Genomic DNA, 20,702 nt, shown 5'->3' with positions numbered 1-20,702 from the left:
GTTGAAAATACTGAGAGGCGGTGGGCTCGGCTGCGCCCTTGGGAGCGCTCGACGTGCCGAGGTGTTGAAACGGCACCGGAGGAGCGGCAGGGAATGTTGAGAGGTTGAAGCAACGTCTGTGGGATGTTAAAATGGGGGGAGGGGGGGCTGCACCGCCGGCCTTTATGCCATGTCATCATAGCAAGACATGGGACACATACTGCGGGTCACAGGCGGTTATTATGGTGCAACAGCCCTCTGAGGTCAGCCAATAGAGAGGACTATTATGGGCTGCGCCTGTGATTCAGTGTGTCTCCAAATAGGATGTCCAGAAGGAGACATAACTGATGACCCCGCGGGGGAGGGAAGGCAGGGGGAGGGGAGGGGTAGCCGATGGCCTCTGGAGTTTTCCGGATGACAGACGAGTGTGGGTGCCATGGCGACGGCGCTAATGAGGCGGTGATTTGGGGTGTCGGGCTGGCAGATGGCCGTGAATCACACAGAGTGGTGGCTAGAGAGGGAAAAGGAGAGAGAGAGAAACGACACAAAGACACGCTCTTTAAATATCACCATGTTTTATTACACAGACATACACAGGAGCGTTAGCAGCCGGCCTTCCCTTCTCCGCACCCGCTAGCTCATCGCCTCCTCCCTCTCTCCTCCCACTCTCCGTCCGCAGCCCGTCTGTCTTTTCACAGGCTCACCGAGATTGAGACTTCATACACCTTCCATCCTGTTATGAGATGAGACCGGGCCCCGAGTGCTCAATCATGACCGGGGCTGGAGCTGGGAGACGCGCTTTGGTCACAGGTGATTAAACCACGGGGTGTTATGGCTGTTAGGAGGTTATGAAGTCTCACGCCTGTCACCTCGGTTTATGACTCACAGAGACCACATTTACTCAGCTTTTAAGCACCAGGGTGGGATTTGCATGACTCGAGATTAAAGGCAGTAGAATGCTAAAACATAATTATTGACGTTATTTCATTTTTAAGTTTTAAGCACCTTTTTTTTTAAAAAAAAAAGAAAAGAAAAAAAAATGGCCTGGCAGGATCAGCATAGTAAATGTGGCCCTTTGGCTCTCTGTTTGCCCCCCTTATGAGTTCCCTCCTAACTCGCACCCAAACCTTCCCTTCACCTCCATCGGCCTGCTGGTTGACTCGGACCAGGGTACCGCGTTGCTATTTGAAAATAAATAATCTACAAAAAAGGAAACCACTCCCTTCCAACAAACAGAGGGCTCTAAAAATTTACAAAGTCTTTGAAAATAAGTCAAATGTTACTTAAAACACCTTTCTCTATGTATTTACATACAGAACCATATAAAACTGCAGAGGGAGAGGAGAAACCTAGCAGAAGAGTAAACAGCATGATAGTGATCATTTAAGGTTCTAGTAGGTGGTCTCACCAAACTTCACAAAGGCTGGACCATAATGCATGGGGGTCTCAGTACAACATAATTCAGATTGTGTCCACACCAGGATCAACGGCAGGCTACATTTAACTATTTAGCTCTTTGGTAACCAATATGATCACAAACAGAATAGGATAGTAAATGATTTTTTTGTTTTTCCCCTAATGTAATTTCTGGTTTTACATTTTTAGATTCATACTTCATTTCCAAACATGTGAGTCGTGACATCACTGGTTTATTAAAACAATCTTTAAAACATACTTTTTTAAAAGTCACAAACAAACAAAGAAAAAGAAACATATATGCACAGTGCAAAATCTACAAACTAAAATTCAAACAACAGAGGATTTTTTAACCTTTCTTTTTTTCCAGAGTAAATCCGCTGTATTGGTTGTGCCCTTGTACACCCAACCATTGTCCACTTCCTGCCCATCACTAGGGGGCAGCACTGAGCCCTCCGCACTTCCCATGGACCACTGAAAACACCAGCTCTGCAAACTAAACCACTGACCTAAGAGCAGAAAGAGAAACCCGGCAATAGCCATAGCTGAAGTTGTACCTCGGAGCTCTCTGTTGTACCACGTCCTCAAGTTCACTCCACAATATGGGCTGTTTGAACCCAACACTTGCAAGCCATGGTGCTCTAAAAGGCTTTACAGAGCTAACAGGAGAGAAGCAGAAGCTGAGGAGATCTACAAGGCGAGCCCCTAGCACACCTTTACGCTCCACTCAGTCCAACTGCCTAGCTACTCAGCACCACAGCAGCAAAGTTAAGCAAACAACTCGTGACTTTTCGTTTCCTTCATCTTACCTTAGCTTGCCATCTTACCTAGTCCTTAGAGAAACCTTCCAAAAAATAACTAAAGAAGGGCCTCGGCATGTTATTAGAACCAGCAAAAGCTCTAACAGGATAAAGCAAAAATGAGCAAAACAAATGGAAAAACAAACTCGGGAACACCAGGCTTAAAAGAAAGACTATGCACTTTTCTTGTAACACAAAGGGCGAGTCACCAAAAGAAGCAGAAAATGAGAATCGTGGGAAATCGAGTCTTGAAAAGCTGCAGCTGAACCAGTTCTCCACTTCAGACTAAGTACGTCCCGCTCCACGATCGGGCTTCCTCTGACCACATCAGGGCCTGACAGGTCCACTCCCTCAGAAGCAGGGCCGAGGGGGTGGGGCTCAGGGAGGTGTCAGAGTCTCTAGAGGGCTCCTTCTCTTGGCTCCTCTTCCTGCCCCCTCCCCGGTGACCACGAATGAGTTCAGCTCCCCGTATCCAGGGGCGGTCCTTGCTCTTTAACTGCTGCTCTCTTCGGATAAAGTGCCATTGGAGTCCTTGAGCAGAGGGAGGGTCTGGGCCAGGGGCCCGGACAGGCTTTCTGCAATGTCTCCGTACTCGCTCTCGGCCAGCTCGCCCTCTCGCTCGCAGATAACCGTCATGGGGCTGCTGAGGATACGGCTGCGCGCGTTGTACTTGCTGCTGGCGGCAGAGGGTGGCGTGCGTGAGCGCCCGTACTTCATCCCGCTCAGGGCGGAGGATGATGAAGATGGCGAGGAGAGGGTCAAGCCCTCGTTGCGGTTCCACTCATCCGCTACCCTCTTGCCACGGCCTGGGGAGGCGCAGGGGCTGTGTGGCGCGGTCGGTGAGGAGGGCGACAGAGCGGGGGGGTCTAACGCTGAGTCTGAGCGTGTCCGCTGGAAGCGCGGGTCAGTGGAGCGCAGCATCTCGGCGGCGGACATTCTGAAGCTGGTCTCGGAGCGGCTGCCCTTCTTGAGGAGAAGGGCCTTGAAGGTGTCGCTGCTGGTGGCAGACTTGCGGAGGTTGCGCTGGATGGAGCCGGTCTGGCGGGGCAGCGAGGACACCTGGCCTGGGGACATGCCTGTGGGGGTGACGGGCGGAGACTGGGACTGGCTCCCGCCCCGTGACTTGTCCTCGTCAGACTCCTTGCGACCCAGGACCTTTCGCTTGGACCTAAGGGAAGACGTGGATAACCAGGTTAACAACATGTTTGCAGAAATTCTGCAGAGTGAGGCGTAAGACAGTGCAAGCAGGGTTAATTATAAAAGGTAAAATAATCAAAGGGTAAATTTAATGTTTCAGAGTAGGGGAAGGAGGAAAAACATTAAGAAGGAGTGCTAGCGTTGGAGGCATTCTATTTGGGAAGCGAGGCCAACATATTTCATTATTCAAATCAAAATTTGCATATGGACCTACAACTGAACACACATAAAATGGCCTATGTTCGATTGCTCTGCCTGGTCTTGCGAATGTTTCTGTGTTGTTTTATCTTAAGAAAAACCTTGCCCTTAAAATACTTCGTGAACACGCCTCAAAACATTGTCCCAAATTTGCCATATGTCAGGAATGCCCCCAGCAATTGTACATCATAGCACAAATCTTGAGGAAGGAAAACAATGTTGGGGAAATGAGCGGCATATTCGCTCAAAAAAGGAAGGGGGAGAGAAGGAAAAAAAGAGTTTTACATTTTTTTTTAAAACAAATCCAATGAGTTTTTACAAGAAAGCTGCAGACGCTGCAACTCTGCAGAAAAGCTGAGACGAGGCACAATGAAATTAATCAAAAACACAAACTGGGAAAAGTGCCCAAAGCAGTTTTAATCACACAAGGACGATTCAGCCTCCTCTCAGCAGGGGGTATCAGAGTAGTCGACTGCACCATTCAGCCTACACTACGTCTAGGGCTCCTGCACCCAGGCGTATAGCAGTAAAGCTGCAGCTAGCAGGATACATGGGATTAGGGCTAGCAGGGAAACAGCGTAATTAATCTGTGGTCCAGGGGTTGTGCTGTGGGATTATTGTTGCTAATCCAAAGGTAGCATCACCACGGTGGTGGAAACAAGGCTGGCCAATTACGGGGAAGGGGCTACTTGCCGCTCCGCACCTCACTAGCCAGGAGGCACCCACACTCTGCATCCCCCCGCTGCACAGGGAAGGAAAGAGGAGGAGAGGGGAGACAGAGATGGTGAAAGGCATGAAAAAAACAGATTCTGTGATAAGGGAGAAGGATTTGGTGATCAAGGTAAAGGGAAGGATAAAGGAGGCAGTGAGACAAAATCTTTAATCCTCAGATTAGATCCAGAGAGAGGGAGTGTTAAAGATATTCTTCCACAGAGGACAAGAGACCTGTAGAGAATCTACTTGGTGAAGGTCAGAAGGAGGGGAAAGACTCGAGGAAATTAGTGGGAAATACAGTTGTGTGTTAGAGAATGCAAGTCGGGTTCCCGTTTTAGAATGACTGCAGAAATGTGTGTCTGTGCCCTAAATTCAACCTCCATCTAACGTCGTCCCCTGTGAGCTCGCTTGGCACATTAGCCCATCGCCGTTACATAACATTTTTCTCTCACTCACACACTCATTCACTTGCTCACACACATTCACACGTGTGTACACACACAAACATACACCTGAATTCAGTGAACCAAGACAGCTCCACAAATGACTCGCAGTGACTGATTCTGCTTCAGCCACAGAATTACAAAGAACAAAACACACACACACACACACCCACACACAAACGGATGGCCAACAATCTACCAATCCTACATAAGGAGGTAAACACACCAGCCTGCAATATAATATATAACTCTGCATCGATTTCTTTCGCTTGCTGCAGCTGTGAAAACAATTCATTCAGGTTTTCATCATTCTCTCCCTCTGTTTTCCCAGAGAGACGAGAGAGACGTGGTGGAAACAGAATGAATCAGAAACTGAAAAAGGTAGTGAACAGGCGAGAGGTGGAGAAGAAGTGGGTGAGAGAGGTGAAGAATTGCTGGAAGAAGGATAACAAGGTAAACACAGTTGGTCAGGTTGACTTGGGGCAGCAGCTGCTATCCGGGCCCTTAGTCTGCACTTTACTAGAGGCTCCGCATCGCTGGGCAAAGTGCCTCTCTACGACTGAAAAACACTCGCTGTCAAAACAAAGTACGTGAATTTGAAGGTTTACATTCCAAAACACAATATATACATACTTTAATTAAAACAAACATTGAAATCCATCTCGTAATATTTAAAAAAAAAAATAGACAGTTCTTTTCTCAAAAGGCAAAGCTTTTAAAAAAGCCAAGAAGTTAAATGCTCTTCAAAAGAAATTTTAATTTCATGCCAGACATAATTTTGTGAGAGTACCACTTTTTTTCAAATGATGGCTATCTAATTTTGGAACAAATCTCTTAATTTGTGCATGCAATTATTATATAATTAGCACTTCCCTCATTTCAAACATTACTCCATGTTCTTTACTGGAGAGGAGCAATCGAGGAGGAGAGCAGTGAGGTCTTTGTACACACAGGCAAACAGTCAACAAAACGCACATCCAGTGCGAGGCTTACGCGCACATGCACACACAAGCGCTCACATTTAATTAAACTGCACAATAAATCGCACTGTGTGCACGCATGTGACACGCGCGCACACGCACCGTAAATACATCCGCAATCCGAAGCCAGGAGAAATAAAATCCCGTGAAATGAAATCCTGTGATGCTCAAGACAACTCCAACCGCTGCCGCACGTGACCATGAAAAACACACACACACTCACAAACCGGCGGGTTGCATGAGAAATTTATGTATGCGTGCTCCCTTTGAAGCACCGGAGCACGTATGTACATCATGTGAGAGACTGCAGAGCACAGGAAGAGTGTGTTTGATAGAGAGAGAGAGAGAGAGAGAGCAGTAGTGCGTGCGACTCTCTCCTGCGGCCTCTAACCTAGATTAGGGCCAGGGGGTGTTGAGTAGCTTAATAATGAATGAAGCAACAGCCTTTTTTTTCTCCCGCTGAGAACGTGCTACGCTAATGTGGCTACACTAACACAGATGCCTCAACCTATCCGACTGCTGGATTAACGGACTCTCGCTGCCTCCGGAATGGGTGCCGGTATATGGGCCTTGACAGACGAGGAACAGAGAAAGCCACTCTCTCTCGAGTGAGGAGACTCCAGAGACGAGCCGTGTGACGGATGCGTACGCTTGCAGATGGGACAGCGCTGGCTAAAGTTATGACTGAGAGGTGGAGGGCAAGAAAGGGGGAGGAGGGGATGGAAAGAAGAAGAGGAGGAGGAATCATGGGCTGAATGGTAAGGAGGGAAGGAGCCGGGGGTTAAGGGTGATGTGTTGTGGTTTATGAGGGAGAGAGAATGAGATACTGACAGAGAAAGAGAGAGAGAGGGAGACACAGCGAGGGGGAGGGAAAGAGAGAAAAAAACACAAACAAACAAGAGGAAAGGGAAAGACGGAGTACTAGAGGAAAAAATAAACCGAGGACCGGCACACTGGAACAAATTATATCAGATCAGCAGAGGCACCGGGAACACAGCAGGTGAGGAGGGAAGGGGAGGGAGGGGATAGAGGGAGGAGTGAAAAGAGAGAGAGAGGTGTACCTGTGAATGGCGGCGAAGAGGTCCTCGGTGGTGCGGGGCCGGGTGGGGGTCACCATGTTCCCCCGAAGGGCCCCGTTGGCCGTGGGGGCCGGTGAAGAGTCAGCCGTGCTGGAGTCGAACACCTCACCTGAGACAGAGAGAGAGAGAGAGACACACACAAGTCAGATACACACACACACACACACACACACTGGCAGGAGAGTAAACACACATACGCACACAGGCAGAGTTTCCTCGGCGGTCAGGGGAAGCACAACACACACACACACACGTGCACACATGCATGCACACACAGCGCTGGTCGTGTATCCACCGTCCCGTAGCATTAACCTGGGTGCCTATGAAATCTGAAGGTGGTGCCGGACTGTCTTCTTACATTCTCTTTCTGTCTCTGGATTTCCTCTCCTCCAGTTTAGCCTCTTCTCCTCCTCCTCCTCCTCCTCCTCTCAACCTCCTCGCTCACGTCTGCACTTCGACTGCCTGAGCCGCTGCAGGCAGTCTCACTTTACGCTCTCCTCCTCCTCCTGCTCCCCCCGCTTCATCCCCCCCTACCATCTCTTCTCCCCTCCCCTCTGATATGCTGAAGCCCCTCCTCCTCCCTCCTCCCTCCTCCCTCCTCCCTCCTCCCTCCTCCCTCCTCCCCTCCTCCCTCCATCCACTAAACACATCTCCCCTGGGACACTTGCCCCCTCCCTTACCTCAGAGAGAGAAGCTGGGATAGGGAGCGAGCAGGACACACACACCGAGGAGAGAGAGAGAGAGACGGAGAGACATAGAGAGAGAAAGAAGTAACAGCATAGGGCAGAGAGAGGGTGAGAGAATGACAGATAGAAAGGAAGAGGAAAGAGCAGAGAGACAAAATAGATATTTGGAAATCAGGATGGATGATGGGAGGGAGGAGAACAGACAGAGGTTGAGATGGGATGGGGGGGTGAGGCCAGAGAAAAGGAGCAATGCGGGAAAAAAGAGGGGACAGCAGCCACAGGAGGCTTCTGCATAAAAAACCATTGCAAAATATAGAGGGATGAGCAGGAGAGAGGGAGTGAGAGAGGAGGAATTCAGGAGGCTGCGGCACTGGTGTCCCTCGATAAGCCTTCTTTCAGGGAGGGGGGGAGAGGAGATGGCAGGTATAAACCAATGTCTATCTCAATGACACTCAACAGACAGCTGGATCCAAGGCTGATACTTCACTAGCTCTAATCAAACTATTTAATTGATCAAATGATTAGTGAGAAGAGCATGTTAAGTTAGGAAGAGTTAGGGCTTTGGCAAAGCTCAGTAAAACCGAAAGATCAAGCAAAAGCACCACTGTGGAAGTACTTGTGCCTAGGAACACTTGCATTAAAATCTGATTTAATGCCCAGCAAATCTCACTGCAAAATGTTTGGCTTGGAAATACAGAGACCAGACTCTGGCATCCCCTCTTAAGAAATAATGTGAACGTTTTCATCACATTAGAAACAGCAATTTGTACTAAGCCTATAAACCCTCTTCATCTCAACAGTGGGAAAAAAAACTCCCTGCTCTATCTTCAGAGTTTTCAAACCTTTTATCTTCATAGTCAAAATTGCTTTTATATCTTAACACTGAGAGGCGATCAGATGCTGGTTGAGGGGGTGCTGGCCCCAATAACTGGCTTTTTGTCCGCACCTAGGAGGGATTTACATAAGGGCTGAGGGAGGGCCCCATACCGTGCTAAAGCTTGTGGTTTTAAGCTTGGTTCCTTTGCTTTGGCAAGCAGTGTGACCAATTCCACAGCTGCCTGGAGACTAAGCTAGCTCAGGCCGGCCACACGGCTAGCATCCGGCACCACCACTACTAACCATATAGGATTATGGTAATGAACTTGGTCCTTTACTGTATACAAGACTGAAACATTGTCGTTTAAAAATAGTGTTCTCTTTTTCTTCACAAGGTCCATACATTTGTACATTTGATGGAAGAAGCATAATAATATTTAAGACTCACCAATGTCCTCCTCCTTGGAGCTGACGGATCCAGTGGTGCTGCTAGTTCCATCTCCGTCGTCTTCCTCTTCCTCATGAGCCTCTCCATTGGTGTCTTGTTCGTGGCCGAGACCCGTCTCTTGGCTCGTGGAAGTAGAGATATGGGGCTCCTTCTGGGTTTCTGTGGATGGTTCACTGCTCTCTGTCAGAGGCTCAGAGCTCCCCGAAGTTTCCTCTTCCTGTTGCTCAATTTCCCTCTCTCTCGTCTCTTCGTCTTTTTCTCTTTGCGGTGCATCCACTTGGTCTTCTGCGGAGGCAGGGCTGGTTGTCTCCTCGGGCTGAGCGGGCACCTGCACTGCAATTGGTTGGGGGCTAAACGGTGGGACGAGGATGGAAAGTTTGGGTTTCTTGGACACTACTGGGGGCTTCTGTTTGACCGGAGAGCTCTGGGTGGTCTGTGAGGGACTCGGCAAAGGTTTCCTCCCTTCCTCCTGCTCTTTTTCTTTTCTGTTCGAGAGAAGATGGCTCGGACCCTCGGATTTTCCATTAAGGATAGGGCTATCTGGTGTGTCATCTGTGCTACTGCAGTCCGCTGACAACTCTTCTAAGAGCTTTGACACAGGCGATGGTGAGGACTTGTGTGAATTTTCGTCCAGAGATGAGCAGTTTAACAGGGGAAACGCAGTAGGATGTTCCTGGGAGTTCGACTTCTCGAGGGTTTGGAGCTTTAGACCTCGAATGAGGTCCACTCCTGTTTCCTGAGCTTTGGTATGGTCCATGTCGCCATTGATCTGCTTCTCTGGCCGCTTGACTGAGCGGAGCTGAACACTCTGCAGGGCAAAGGCGGTGATCAGGGGCTTAGGTGACTTGGTAGGGCTGTTGGCAATAGCTGGGCTCTCTTGTTTAGGAGTGTTCTTCACTGCCTTCAGAACAAACGGGGAGGCGGAAGGTGGGGCAAGGGCAGGGAGCGGGGGAGGTGGAGGGGGAGGGGGGGCCATGGAGGGGACTGGAGGAGGAGGTGGAGGAGGAGGACTGAAGCTCCCATTGAAGGACGGGCTGGGATGAATTAACATTTCAGGGGATGGAGGGGGAGGGAACTCTGGAGAGGTGGAGCAAACAGGTGGCGGGATCATAGGGTTGCCCTGTGGGGTGGTGGGTAACAGGGGAGCTGGGGGAGGAGAGGGAGAGCCTGGGCTGGAATTCGGTGGAAGAGGGGGAGGGAAAGGTGGAGGTGCGTTGAGAGGAGTGTGGGGAGCTGAGGAGGAGGAGAGGGGCAGGGGTGGAGGGGGTGGCGGAGGAGGCCCCAGGCTCTTAATTGAGTCAGAGGTGTTGGAGGACAGGGAGGTGGAAGAGGAGGAGATGGAGACAGAGGAGAGCAGGGAGGACTTCCTCTCAGGCACTTTGGGCTTGGGCCGGCTGCCCGAGGGAGACATGGACCTGACGAACGAGGGCACTGGGGTTCCGGCCGTGGGGGTGTTGGACTGGCTGGAGTAGCCACTGGACGGGGAGGTCAGTCTGTGCACCCTGTCTGGTGACGAGGTGGCTGTCTTGGGCTTTACTACCACCCCTCCCTCCTGGCCTGGAGCTACAGAGGCCTGGCTGTTACTGGAGCTGTGAATCTCACCTCCGTTCTGTAGCTCGCCTGGGTGAGGCCCCGCTGACATGTTAGCTGTGGAATGAGCTGAGGGGGTCTGTGCCACCTGCTCTCCATGATTACGAGGGTAGTCTATGTAGTAGCCCCAGGAATCGGCATAGTCGGAGCGCAAGCTGCTGGTATCGCTGTGAGCAGGCGTCACCTGGCATAGTGAGTATACATTAGCCACACCGCTGCAGTTAGCATTAGCTGCTAGTGACGCTGCAGAGCTAGCAACACTGATGCTGCTCTGGCTGCGCGGCCGTAGCACCCAGGGGTCATCGTAGTCGCTGCAGGGGCTGTGGGAGGGTGATGACGGTGAGGCGCCCTTTCCTTTCCCTCCTCTCAGCCCCAGCTGTAGGCTCTGCTGCAAGCTGGCAATTAGAGTCTCATTGAGCATGGCGCCGTTCGCCTCGCTAGCTCCGCTGATGGCGCTAACACCTCCGAGGGGCTTTTTCCCGCCAGGCTTGCGTCGGAGGGAGTCTGTGCGTGCTGGGGGCAGCGGGGGCTTCTTGGCTTTGCGGAGGGAGATGCTGCGCGACAGAGAGCGGTCACTGTACAGGCTTTCACTATCCTCCTGGTTGGCTATCTCACGGCACTCGTACATGCTGTGTCTGGTGGCCCGTCCGGCTGCTGCCCCATGGCCCTGACCGCTGCCGTGGCTGCGTGAGCGCAGGCCAGAGTCCATGTGCATGGAGGTGTAGTATCCATCGTTGTCCTGGGAATAGATGGAGCTGGAGTCAGTAGTGGTCCTGGAGGACAGCTCCAGGCTGCTATACAGCTGGTTGATGGGGGTGGAGCAGCTGGAGGTCAGAGGGCGGCGTGGTGGCACCACATTCTCTGGTGTGTCGTAGATCCACTGCTCCTCTGGCAGACAGGATGGTGGAGTGGCCGCCAGGGTGCTGTGGCTATGCATGCTGCTGTGGCTGTGCACGCTGCTGTCCGAGCGCCCTGATTCGCTAGGGGGTGCTGGGATGACCAGACCGCTATCTTTCAGTGTGTGAGTAGGGGTGGAAGTGGCAAGGGCTGGGCAGGTGGAACTGTGGGAGAAGGCTGTGGAGCTGGAGGTTAGGTGGTCGGTGTTGGTAGAGGTGGCCAGACTGAGGGGTCGAGCGGTAGGGTAGGCTGAGGCCGGGGAGTGGGGGTGCTGGCTGGAGGTGTGGAGGGTAATGACTTCAGATGAGCTAGACAGGGTGGCATTGGGGATGAGCGAGGTGGAGTAGGCGGCATGTGGGGAGACCACACAAGCGGGGCCGCCACCCCAGTCACCTGCCTGTGTCCCCCTCACCTCCTGGGACTTGGGCCTGGGCAGGGTGCCTGTCCTGGGGGCATTTCTCAGGTGTACCACTGTATTGTCTACCTGGAGCTTGCCGATCTGCCTCTGGGCTGTAGTTTGGTCCTCTGACTTGATGGGGGTGCTGCTATAGATGGGATCAGCACTGAGGGACACCCTGGCGCCCTGTCGGGGCAGACTGTGGAAGCGGGAGGCGTCCCCGTTCAGATGAGGCGGCAGCACCAGGATCCCAGAGCCATCGCTACTAGAGATGGATATACTTCCCGTCGAGGAGGAAGTAGAAATGCCGGCCATCTGGGCAGCGATTCCCTGTCCTCTCTGCGCCCGGATTCTCCTCATGGAAGGGGGTACAATCTTCACCTCCTCCGTCTGGCAGCCCGAGTCTCGGGTCTCGGAACGTCGGAGCGCTGAGTTGACACTCCCGACTCGGCCCAGGGTGGAGTACTGTCCTGGGATGAACATGGAATGCGGCCGGAGCTCTCCGCCGCGTCCTTTTGCAGCTGACAAAAAAATCAGAGGGAGACAGAAGGAAGGGGTGAGCATGTGAGCGATCAAAATACCTCCTGTCTCCTCTTCTCGTTCCCCTACCCTTCTTTTCCCTCTGTCTAACTTCTTCAGACACAATGCCTCCTGCTCTCTTCTGGCAGGGCTGTACGTCAGATAAGCTGTGGTTACTGGGAAGCTAATTAATTTGATTTGCCGTAACCCTGTCTCATGCGTTAATAACTTCTGGTCTTCTTCATTAAGGAGGAAGGGATAGAGAGAGGGAGAGAGACTCCCCACTATGCTTCCTCTCCTATTCTGGCTCTGATGGAAGAGCGAATAGTCCCCCGGGGTACGGGACAGGCAGCTGGTAAGGCATCGGGCAGCCGACAAGCACAAACATAAAGACACGCACACACACACACACACACACACACATAAATATGTCGACATGGTCATGCACACAAAAACATACATACAGATAGACGTAGACAAGGAGACACACTCAAATACAGACATACCATACAGACACACACACACACACACACACAGAGAACATACCAGCTCGTCAACAAACAAATTGAAGAATGGGTAGTTACACAAGAAAGGATGTCTAGTGTGTCTCCCATCTGTGGTGGCTCTCCTGTTGATGCTTGTATTCCAAAACACACACTCTTTCCTCCTTCCTTCTCTCTCGCCCTCTCTCTAGCTCTCTCTAAAGCACACACACTCTCTTCCTCCTTTGCTAAAAGCTAGAGTGACAGCTTGGCTGCTGCTGCTGGTGCAATAGATTAAGCTGCAGGTCTACTTCACAGGCAGCTCTAGTGCAATGAGAGAGAGGGATGGAGCGCTGGGACAATTACCCCGGCCCAGTAATCATGACATTCAAAGGCTGCCGTCAGCTGGGCACTAACCAGACTTTAAAGCTCTTTTCCTATCAGCTTTGCTGATCTTAACCCACCGAGAAATGACATTCTCTTTAAACGCTGCAGTTCCCCTCCAGCTCAGAGACGTGTAAATAAACATCAGCCATGCGGTGCCGTAAGCACAGGACAACGTCAGCTTAGTGGGCTTAGTGCTAGCTTAACACCCGCCTCAGCTGAGTAACTACGGGTATGGGACCTCTGAACCTTCCTATTTGTTATTTAGACTCCATCTGTTCAGGGAGGTTCAGGGTCACAGGGTTTCACAGGTTTTGTACATAGAGAGAAACCGGGAGAGGGCGCGGGTTATCAAAACAACAGCTGACAATAACAATCCAGGGTGTGACAGGGGAAACTTTCACGCACCCTGGTGTATCTCCAAACTCCTGATGGAGAATTGGTCCGCAGAGAGGTCAAGAGTGGTTTTACTGAATAATAGCAAAGCAGAGGGCTGATGGTCGTGATTTGTGTTTTGCTTTGTTTGGAGAGCTAAACAGTCCTGTCCTTGTGACCCAACAACTTGACACCCATCAGTGCATTTGTGCACATACATACACACTCACTCACTCACATACCCACACTTGGACACAAAACAAGATAGCAAGCCCACACAAACACTCATTAAAACATTACACAATAGTACAGATATGGCTTGGCCTGCAAATTACTAGGATACTAGCAAAATACTAGCATTAGGAGTTATGGATTGGAAAGTAGGATGTGGGACACACATGTGGCATGTTAAGATTATCAATATGGCCCCAGGATTAACACACACACACACAACTGAGAAATAGGAATGCAGAACCTTGAACCCAAAGGATTATGAGAAAATAAGCTGCATATAGCTTCTCATAAGTAGCATGATTTTCCAATGAGCAAAATCTAAAAGTAGACTCTATTATGAAGTTTCTAGAAAAGTGGAAAGGACAAAATGAGAACCACAGAGCTACTCCTAAATGAGATGAAAAGTCTCAAATGACTCCTCGCTGAGGCTGAAGCTAAATGGGATAGGAGAGCAAATGAGGACACTTGGTGTGCAGAACTGAATGAGGAAAGAAAGACCAAAGAACTAAAGGGCCCTGATCAACACTGTGGACTTGCATGTGTCAGTGTCTCCCTTCTTTCAGCTTTCCTGAGCTAGCCCAGTATGAACGGCTCAAAACAATACTGGTGGTAAGTTAATTCTCCACCAGTTAGCTCTCCAATCCTCTCAACTCATGTTTGATAAGATGCAAACCTCCATAGAGAGGAAGGAAGGAAAGAAGGAAGGCAGGAAGAGTGCTTGTCCAGAGTGTTGGTACAGGTCTATGGACAGTAGAGGGCAACATAGAGCCCCATAGTGATCCATACCTAGCTCCAGGTTGAAGTTGTCAGGCAGCCCTGATATAGTCTTTCTGCGTTTGACCTTCTTGGGCCGGCGGGACACGGTGTCAGTGTTAATGAGGGAGCGCCGGATGCTCGCCTGGCGGTCAAACACTGCCCCTGGTGGCCGGGAGGGCGAGAGCAAGGCAGGCGGACACACACAGGCAAACAATACAGCAGCCGGTTAGTGGGAGGAACAAACTCAAAAACATGCATATTTTTTTTATTTTTTTTTTATGAAAACATGCAATGTCAACAGGGCAGGAAACTAACTTTGTCAACCACCAGCCACTTTCACTATTCTACCAGCTAATTATAATTTTTTAGAATAGAACCTCTAAACAATGGCAGTGGCTCCAACAAAGAGGCTGACTAACCAGCCACAGTCGAATATTTGGCAACTGGTGGCCGATGGCTGGTGTTAATTTCCCACCCTGAATGTGAGTGATTGAGGTGCGAACACGCATATTATATGGATGTAGAGTACATGCACACACATGCATAGGAAAGATATCAGTTGAAGCATGCACACTCACTAACACACACTCTTTCCCTCATCTCCCTTTTCCTTCTCACTCTCTGTCCAATTCCCTGAAGGTAGTGTGATCTCTCTCTCACTAGGAACTGCTCTTTCTGCTATCTGGCCAGCTGGTGACAGCCTCCAGGCGTTAGGGAAATGGGAACTGGTATGAGGGCAGATAGTGTCTATCACATTGCCTCTCAGCCTGACAGAGAAGTCCCTGATCTCTCTCTCTTTCTCTCCCTCCCTCTCTCTTAGTAATGTAAAGTGACAGGGGATGAAGTTAACAGTGATTCACGTGGCGTGGGAACACATTAACCACTCATTAGTGTCCAAAGGACGATGAGCTTGCAGTGATAATGGCTTTGACGCCGACACACTATTCAGGTGTTTATACTGGAGTCAAAGGGAGCTTTTTGAAATGCGTTTGTCTAGCACTGCTGTTCATCTCATTCCCGAATAAGAGAAGATGTGCACTGGTAGATGCGATGTGAGTGTATGTGTCTCACTGATTGAATCAGCAGACAATCTCAAATGTATTAAATTTAAAACTGCAGAATGAGGTGTATATATATTTGTGTGTGTGTACCAGTGGGTTTCCAAATGACTCATGAGTGGCGGATAGAGCTGAGATACGTGCTAGCAAGGGAATTGCACCGACGCGGCGTGTGCGCGGCTGCGTATGCGTGTTCATCTGTCAAACGCCCTGTGGTTTGACATACAGTCACTGAAAAGCCTTGACCTTTGGCTACGCTGTGGAACAATTTTCTCACACGCTCGCTCGCACATCCACACACACACACACACACACACAAAGGAAGGTGAAGGTCAGCTACCAAGAGGTTTGATGGAAGGGGAGAAAATACAGCGAGGTAAAGGAGAAGAGGCAGACGTACTCGACTGACAGATACAGTTTTGTTCACTGTGGATGTGTGGATACAGTAATTGACTGGTTGTGTATCCAGTCAACCACAGACGGTTGGTTAACACAGAAACAAAATAAGATGTGATTGGGGGTGAGAGGTTAATAGTGCAGCGTAGACACTAGGGGTGGATGAGGCCAGATTTGCCTCAAAGTAGGATGATCCTACTAAGTCGCTATGTATGGAACTAGGAGACTAGGACGTAACGAATGGAATATTTGCTTTTATGCACTATTCACTACCAACACTGATGGGATTGGTCGCTAGTGGTCGAGAGATGCATTTGGACAAAATGATCGAAGGATGAGTGTGGTTGCCGGGGGGGCGTGGCCTACCTGTGACGTTGATGGGGACGATGTCGGTGGGCACGGCCTGGGCCGCCTGTCTCATCCTCTCCTCCGGGGTGGGGAGGGGCGCAGCCTTGGCCCTGGCCCACACCACCTGTCTGTCAGCCTCCAGCTCCTCCCCCTCCCCGCCCTGAGGGGTTTGAGGCCTCATGGAGAGCTGGGACTTGTCGTCCTCCACTGATGAAGCCATGGACTGGAGGAGAGAGGGAAGAGAGGTTAGAGAGATGAAAGGAGAGAAACGGGGGAAAGAGAGACAGAAGGATGTGGGGAGAGAGAGAGAGAGGGAAGAAGAGAAAGAAGGGAGGGAACAGGCAGGGCAGAGGAGAGACAGACATGAATGAGACGAGAGAAGGGAGAGAGGAAGGCATAGAGGAGAGAAGAGAGAGAGTGAGGGGGTGAGAGATGAAACAGCATGTGGGGTAATGAAAAGTAATAGAAAACACATTTAGTCATGTTGAGACGGAGCAGAGAAATGATGAGTAAAGAAAAATGTCAAGATTAAAACAGAGAAAATGAGAGTTGAGAATGGTGAGCTTTAGACAGAATTGAATAAAACTGTGTGTGTGTGTGTGTGTGTGTGTGTGTGTGTGTGTGTGTGTCTTGCATCTGTTTAAACTCACTAACCTTCTCTAACACTTGGTTCACACATAAGCACACACACAAACACAGTTTAGTTTATTACATTGCTGTGACCTTTAGAAGCCGGGGGTGCTGTAAACATGTTTCACGATCAATCAAAGCCAAATGGACACACACACACACACACTTACACACACACAAACATCAGAGCAAACTGACAGAAAGGTTGGGAGATGGCAGGATAAACGAGAGAGAGAGCAATCAGACAGAGACAGAACCACTCATGCATTAAACTGTGTTCACGCACTAAGAGTTCTCAATCCTGGCGTATATTTCACTGCAGAGCCAGGAGAGGAGCAACAGCCAAACTTCTTTCTGCTCTACCTCGGCTTTAAACAGCAAACAGCCTCAGTCTACTGACTACATGTTTGACTATAGTTTAACACCGAAATCTCCAAAATCCATTCTAATTTTCAAATTGCCTTTAAGTATAATATTTTTGTTTGTTGACTTCCAACACCAAAAGACAAAATGATATATGGAAAAATTGATCTAACTGTACATCAGTTAATATCACAGAGCAATTTTTGGACTTGTCTAACAGTTGGGATTAAATCACAGTTTTCCATGTTACAGGCCAGAATGCATGTGAAGCAGTTTCTGCACTGAAAAAGAAGTAAAAAGGAAAGAAATACATACTGCAAACGTTTCTGCATTCAAGCAATTGTCAATGTCCATTTGAGTCTTTGATATGAATTCTGCACTGGCAGTACGCACCAATTTGAATCCAGAGCATGGTGAGCACTAATCAACTTCAATTATCCAGATAACATATCCATTCCAGGAGCGAAATCATTTGTCCTCCTTTTCATTGTATTGCCCAAACCTACCTGAGCGCTTGGAACAACTTGAGGAGAAAGGAAAAAAAGGCTCTGGAGGGAAATCTTTGGTGCGACTTTGTTCTTCAGAGGTTCTTAAATATGCTGGCACAAAGATGTGAAATTTTCCAGAATCTCCCAAACTGAGAAGAGAGTGATTCCCTATTTCCAACAACCTCACTGCTCGTCCTGACATTCCCAGACATCAGAATGACTAGGAAACAACAGTTCTTTCTGGCTATTGGTACATTCATCCAGATCATGGATAGATGGGTGGGTGGGAGTAGGCAACAGCAACGTGAGGGATAGAAGAAAGAAAGGAATAACAGTAGGAGACAAGGGAGGGTGGAGGGAAAGATCCCCAGCAATAGAGAGTGGAGTTTGGTGGCAAACATGGCTTGCTGTTTACCACCATTGTGGCTCAAACAGGAGCCCAGTTTCTCCTTTTGAAGCTGCTGTCAGCCAAAGTTAGGCTCACTGTCCTCGGGACAACAGGAAGCAATGGAGAAGAGAGGGGAAGGGAAAAAAACAATAGACAGAAGAGGGGAGATAGGAGGTAGGGAGGGTGAGGGTAGGGTGAGGGTGAAAGTGGATAGAGAGAGATGGGGGGGTAAACAGTTTAGAAAGCGAAAGGCAACAGCATGTTATGAAGGTCAAGGGTCGAGGCAGGCATGGAACGAGCCGCTGGCATCAGGGGGCTCAGGGGGACAATGGAGACCCTCAACTGACAGTGAAAGACCCCCTTCATAAAGAAAGACCACCCCTGACCCTTTCTGGACCCCCTCTCATCACGTGTGTGTGCGTGTGTGTGTCGCACAGAGGGACATGGATAAAAACCAATAAACTAGGAGAGAGGACAGGAATGGAGAGGATATAACAAGAAAGGAGGAGAAGAGACAGGAGGAGAGGAAGAGAGCAATGTTGAGAAGAGGAGAGGAAAGGAGAGAGGAGACGAGAAGGAGAGAGGAAGAGGAGAGGAGAGAGGAGTGGATGCATATTGGCTGTCAAACCATTTACACTCCACTTCACACTGTCTGGTCTGCCAGACAAAAGAGCAATAAATAACCATTTATGTCTCCATGTTTCTTTTTCTTCCCCTCTCCCTCTCTCTTTTCCCCATCTCTGCTTCTCTCTCTCTCTCCATTTATCACTCCTATGCTATCACTGTGACATTAGACAAACAACAGCCCCACCAAGTGTAGGGGGAAAACAACAAGGCTCAGTAAAGTGTTTATTCCCTACTAGCTCTGCCTGGCAAATGGTCTATCTGTCTGACAGGTCAGAGAGAGAGAGAGATGGAGCAGGGCTTCTACTCATATTACAATTCAAAACTCAACCCCATTCAGATATTTTGGCCGGTGCTCAATATGATGAAAGCTGATAGTCATGAGGAGGTATGATTGTTAACTAGTTTGGTGCCATCAAGGCCCAAAAGTCTGCAGGTTTTCATTCCAACCACAGTAAATGATTTCACGGATTTAACAGACCTTCAACCAGAGAGGAACTAATAAACTAGGATAGGACCACTAATAAACTAATCTTTGGTTCAAATGAAAACCTGCATAATCTTTGCGAACCACTAAACTAGACCATAGCTGACCTATAGCTAAGAAATTCAGACTTTTCAAGCCCTAGAAATTATCAGATACATTTCTAGGAGAGAGACAGACAGAGAGACAGGCAGGGAGACATGGACAAAGCTGGGAAGTAGCTGATGTAAAGAAAAGAGCGATGGAGGCTTGGGTGAACAATGCATTTGCACTTCCAACCACTGGAGGGCAGACTGATACCGGTTTAATCAGTGGACTTGAATTGCCATGGTGCCGGATCAGCACTAGTCTGCAAGCACAGGTGTTGCAGTATCTGTCAGTCACTGTAAGTCAGCTAAATGGCTAAAATCGAAGTGTATGTATATATGCATTTGTGCGTGAGTGCGTATGCATCTTGTGTTTATATGCGTAGGGGTACCTTCTTGTCATTTTCGTCTTCGTCATCGTCCTGCAGGCTGCTGGTGGATTGTGCGGGGTCGGAGAAGATGGGGCCCTGGGAGTAGTACTGGGAGCTCCGGAAACCATCTTTCCTCAGCTTGTCACACTCTGGAGGACAGACAGACAAACAGACTGTTATAGACTGACAGGAGATTTTGATAGTTATTATCCTTGTCTTAAACAGGAGTTTCCAAAGTTTTGCATGTTAAGGACAGCCAAAAAGATACGCATTAGAACCACAAATCTCCATTTCTCTATTTCTTTAAGTATAATATAGAATTGTTTAACTGTTTTTACAGTAGGGAGAGGGAAACCTATAATCAAAACAGTCACCCTTATATGATCTCTCATTGGGTGAACTGAAATAAAGTGAAATGTGTCACAAACACTCATTTTAACATTGTCTGACTATTTACACATAGGGCTGGGCGATAATTCAATATTATCATTTATCGTCTTTCAGTGGAATCATATCGTGATGATATGAAGATATTTTGGTATCGTGACACAGATTTCTGCTGTCTAAATTGATGATGACAAGCAAATTTTACTTAAAAACTCTCATAAAATGAGGTATGGTAGGAATATTATTTGAATATTTCTGTTTTGTTTTTGTTTTGTTTGACATCACACCTAAAAATCACCATTCGGTTCAATGAGATGAACATTAATTTGATTATTTAACGTGATTTTGCATACATGAACCATATCGTGATATATATTGATATCGAGAAAAATCTTTATGATCATCATGATATTGATTTCAACCATATCGCCCAGCCCTATTTACACACTATACAAACACACACCATGCTGACCTCAAGCAATGTGTATTACTCACACTGTGTATTACACACACAGTCGGTGACAAAAGAAGGTAGTAGTGAGTGGAAAATTGATAGGACACACATACACACACACACGTATACAAACACCCTGGGGACTGTATTATCCAGAGGAGCTGTGCAATACTGCTCAACTGTACATAGTAGAACGTAGCATAGTGTGTGTGTGTGTGTGTGTGTGTATATGTGT

At 48.8% G+C, this 20,702-nt stretch overlaps 1 protein-coding gene across 1 annotated transcript in view; it reads right to left on the bottom strand.

Annotated features, from left to right (window-relative positions):
• Positions 1 to 578: 578 nt before the first annotated feature.
• Positions 579 to 20,702, bottom strand: part of nhsl1b (NHS-like 1b) — a 29,914-nt gene continuing 9,790 nt past the window's right edge. The window contains exons 3-8 of the mRNA XM_071532269.1: positions 19,648 to 19,775; positions 16,211 to 16,415; positions 14,421 to 14,552; positions 8,757 to 12,161; positions 6,789 to 6,915; positions 579 to 3,363 (exon numbers count right to left, since the gene is read on the bottom strand). Coding sequence (XP_071388370.1) covers positions 2,688 to 3,363; positions 6,789 to 6,915; positions 8,757 to 12,161; positions 14,421 to 14,552; positions 16,211 to 16,415; positions 19,648 to 19,775 — 4,673 coding nt within the window. The 3' untranslated portion in view covers positions 579 to 2,687. The remainder of the gene's footprint in view (positions 3,364 to 6,788; positions 6,916 to 8,756; positions 12,162 to 14,420; positions 14,553 to 16,210; positions 16,416 to 19,647; positions 19,776 to 20,702) is intronic.

The sequence above is a fragment of the Centroberyx affinis genome, unplaced genomic scaffold, assembly GCF_046629955.1.
Source record: "Centroberyx affinis isolate AG114_WGS23_722 - 3 ecotype Tasmania unplaced genomic scaffold, CSIRO-AGI_Caff_v1 ptg002183l_1, whole genome shotgun sequence".
Lineage (NCBI taxonomy): Eukaryota > Metazoa > Chordata > Actinopteri > Beryciformes > Berycidae > Centroberyx > Centroberyx affinis.
This window is presented reverse-complemented; position numbering and strand designations above follow the sequence as displayed.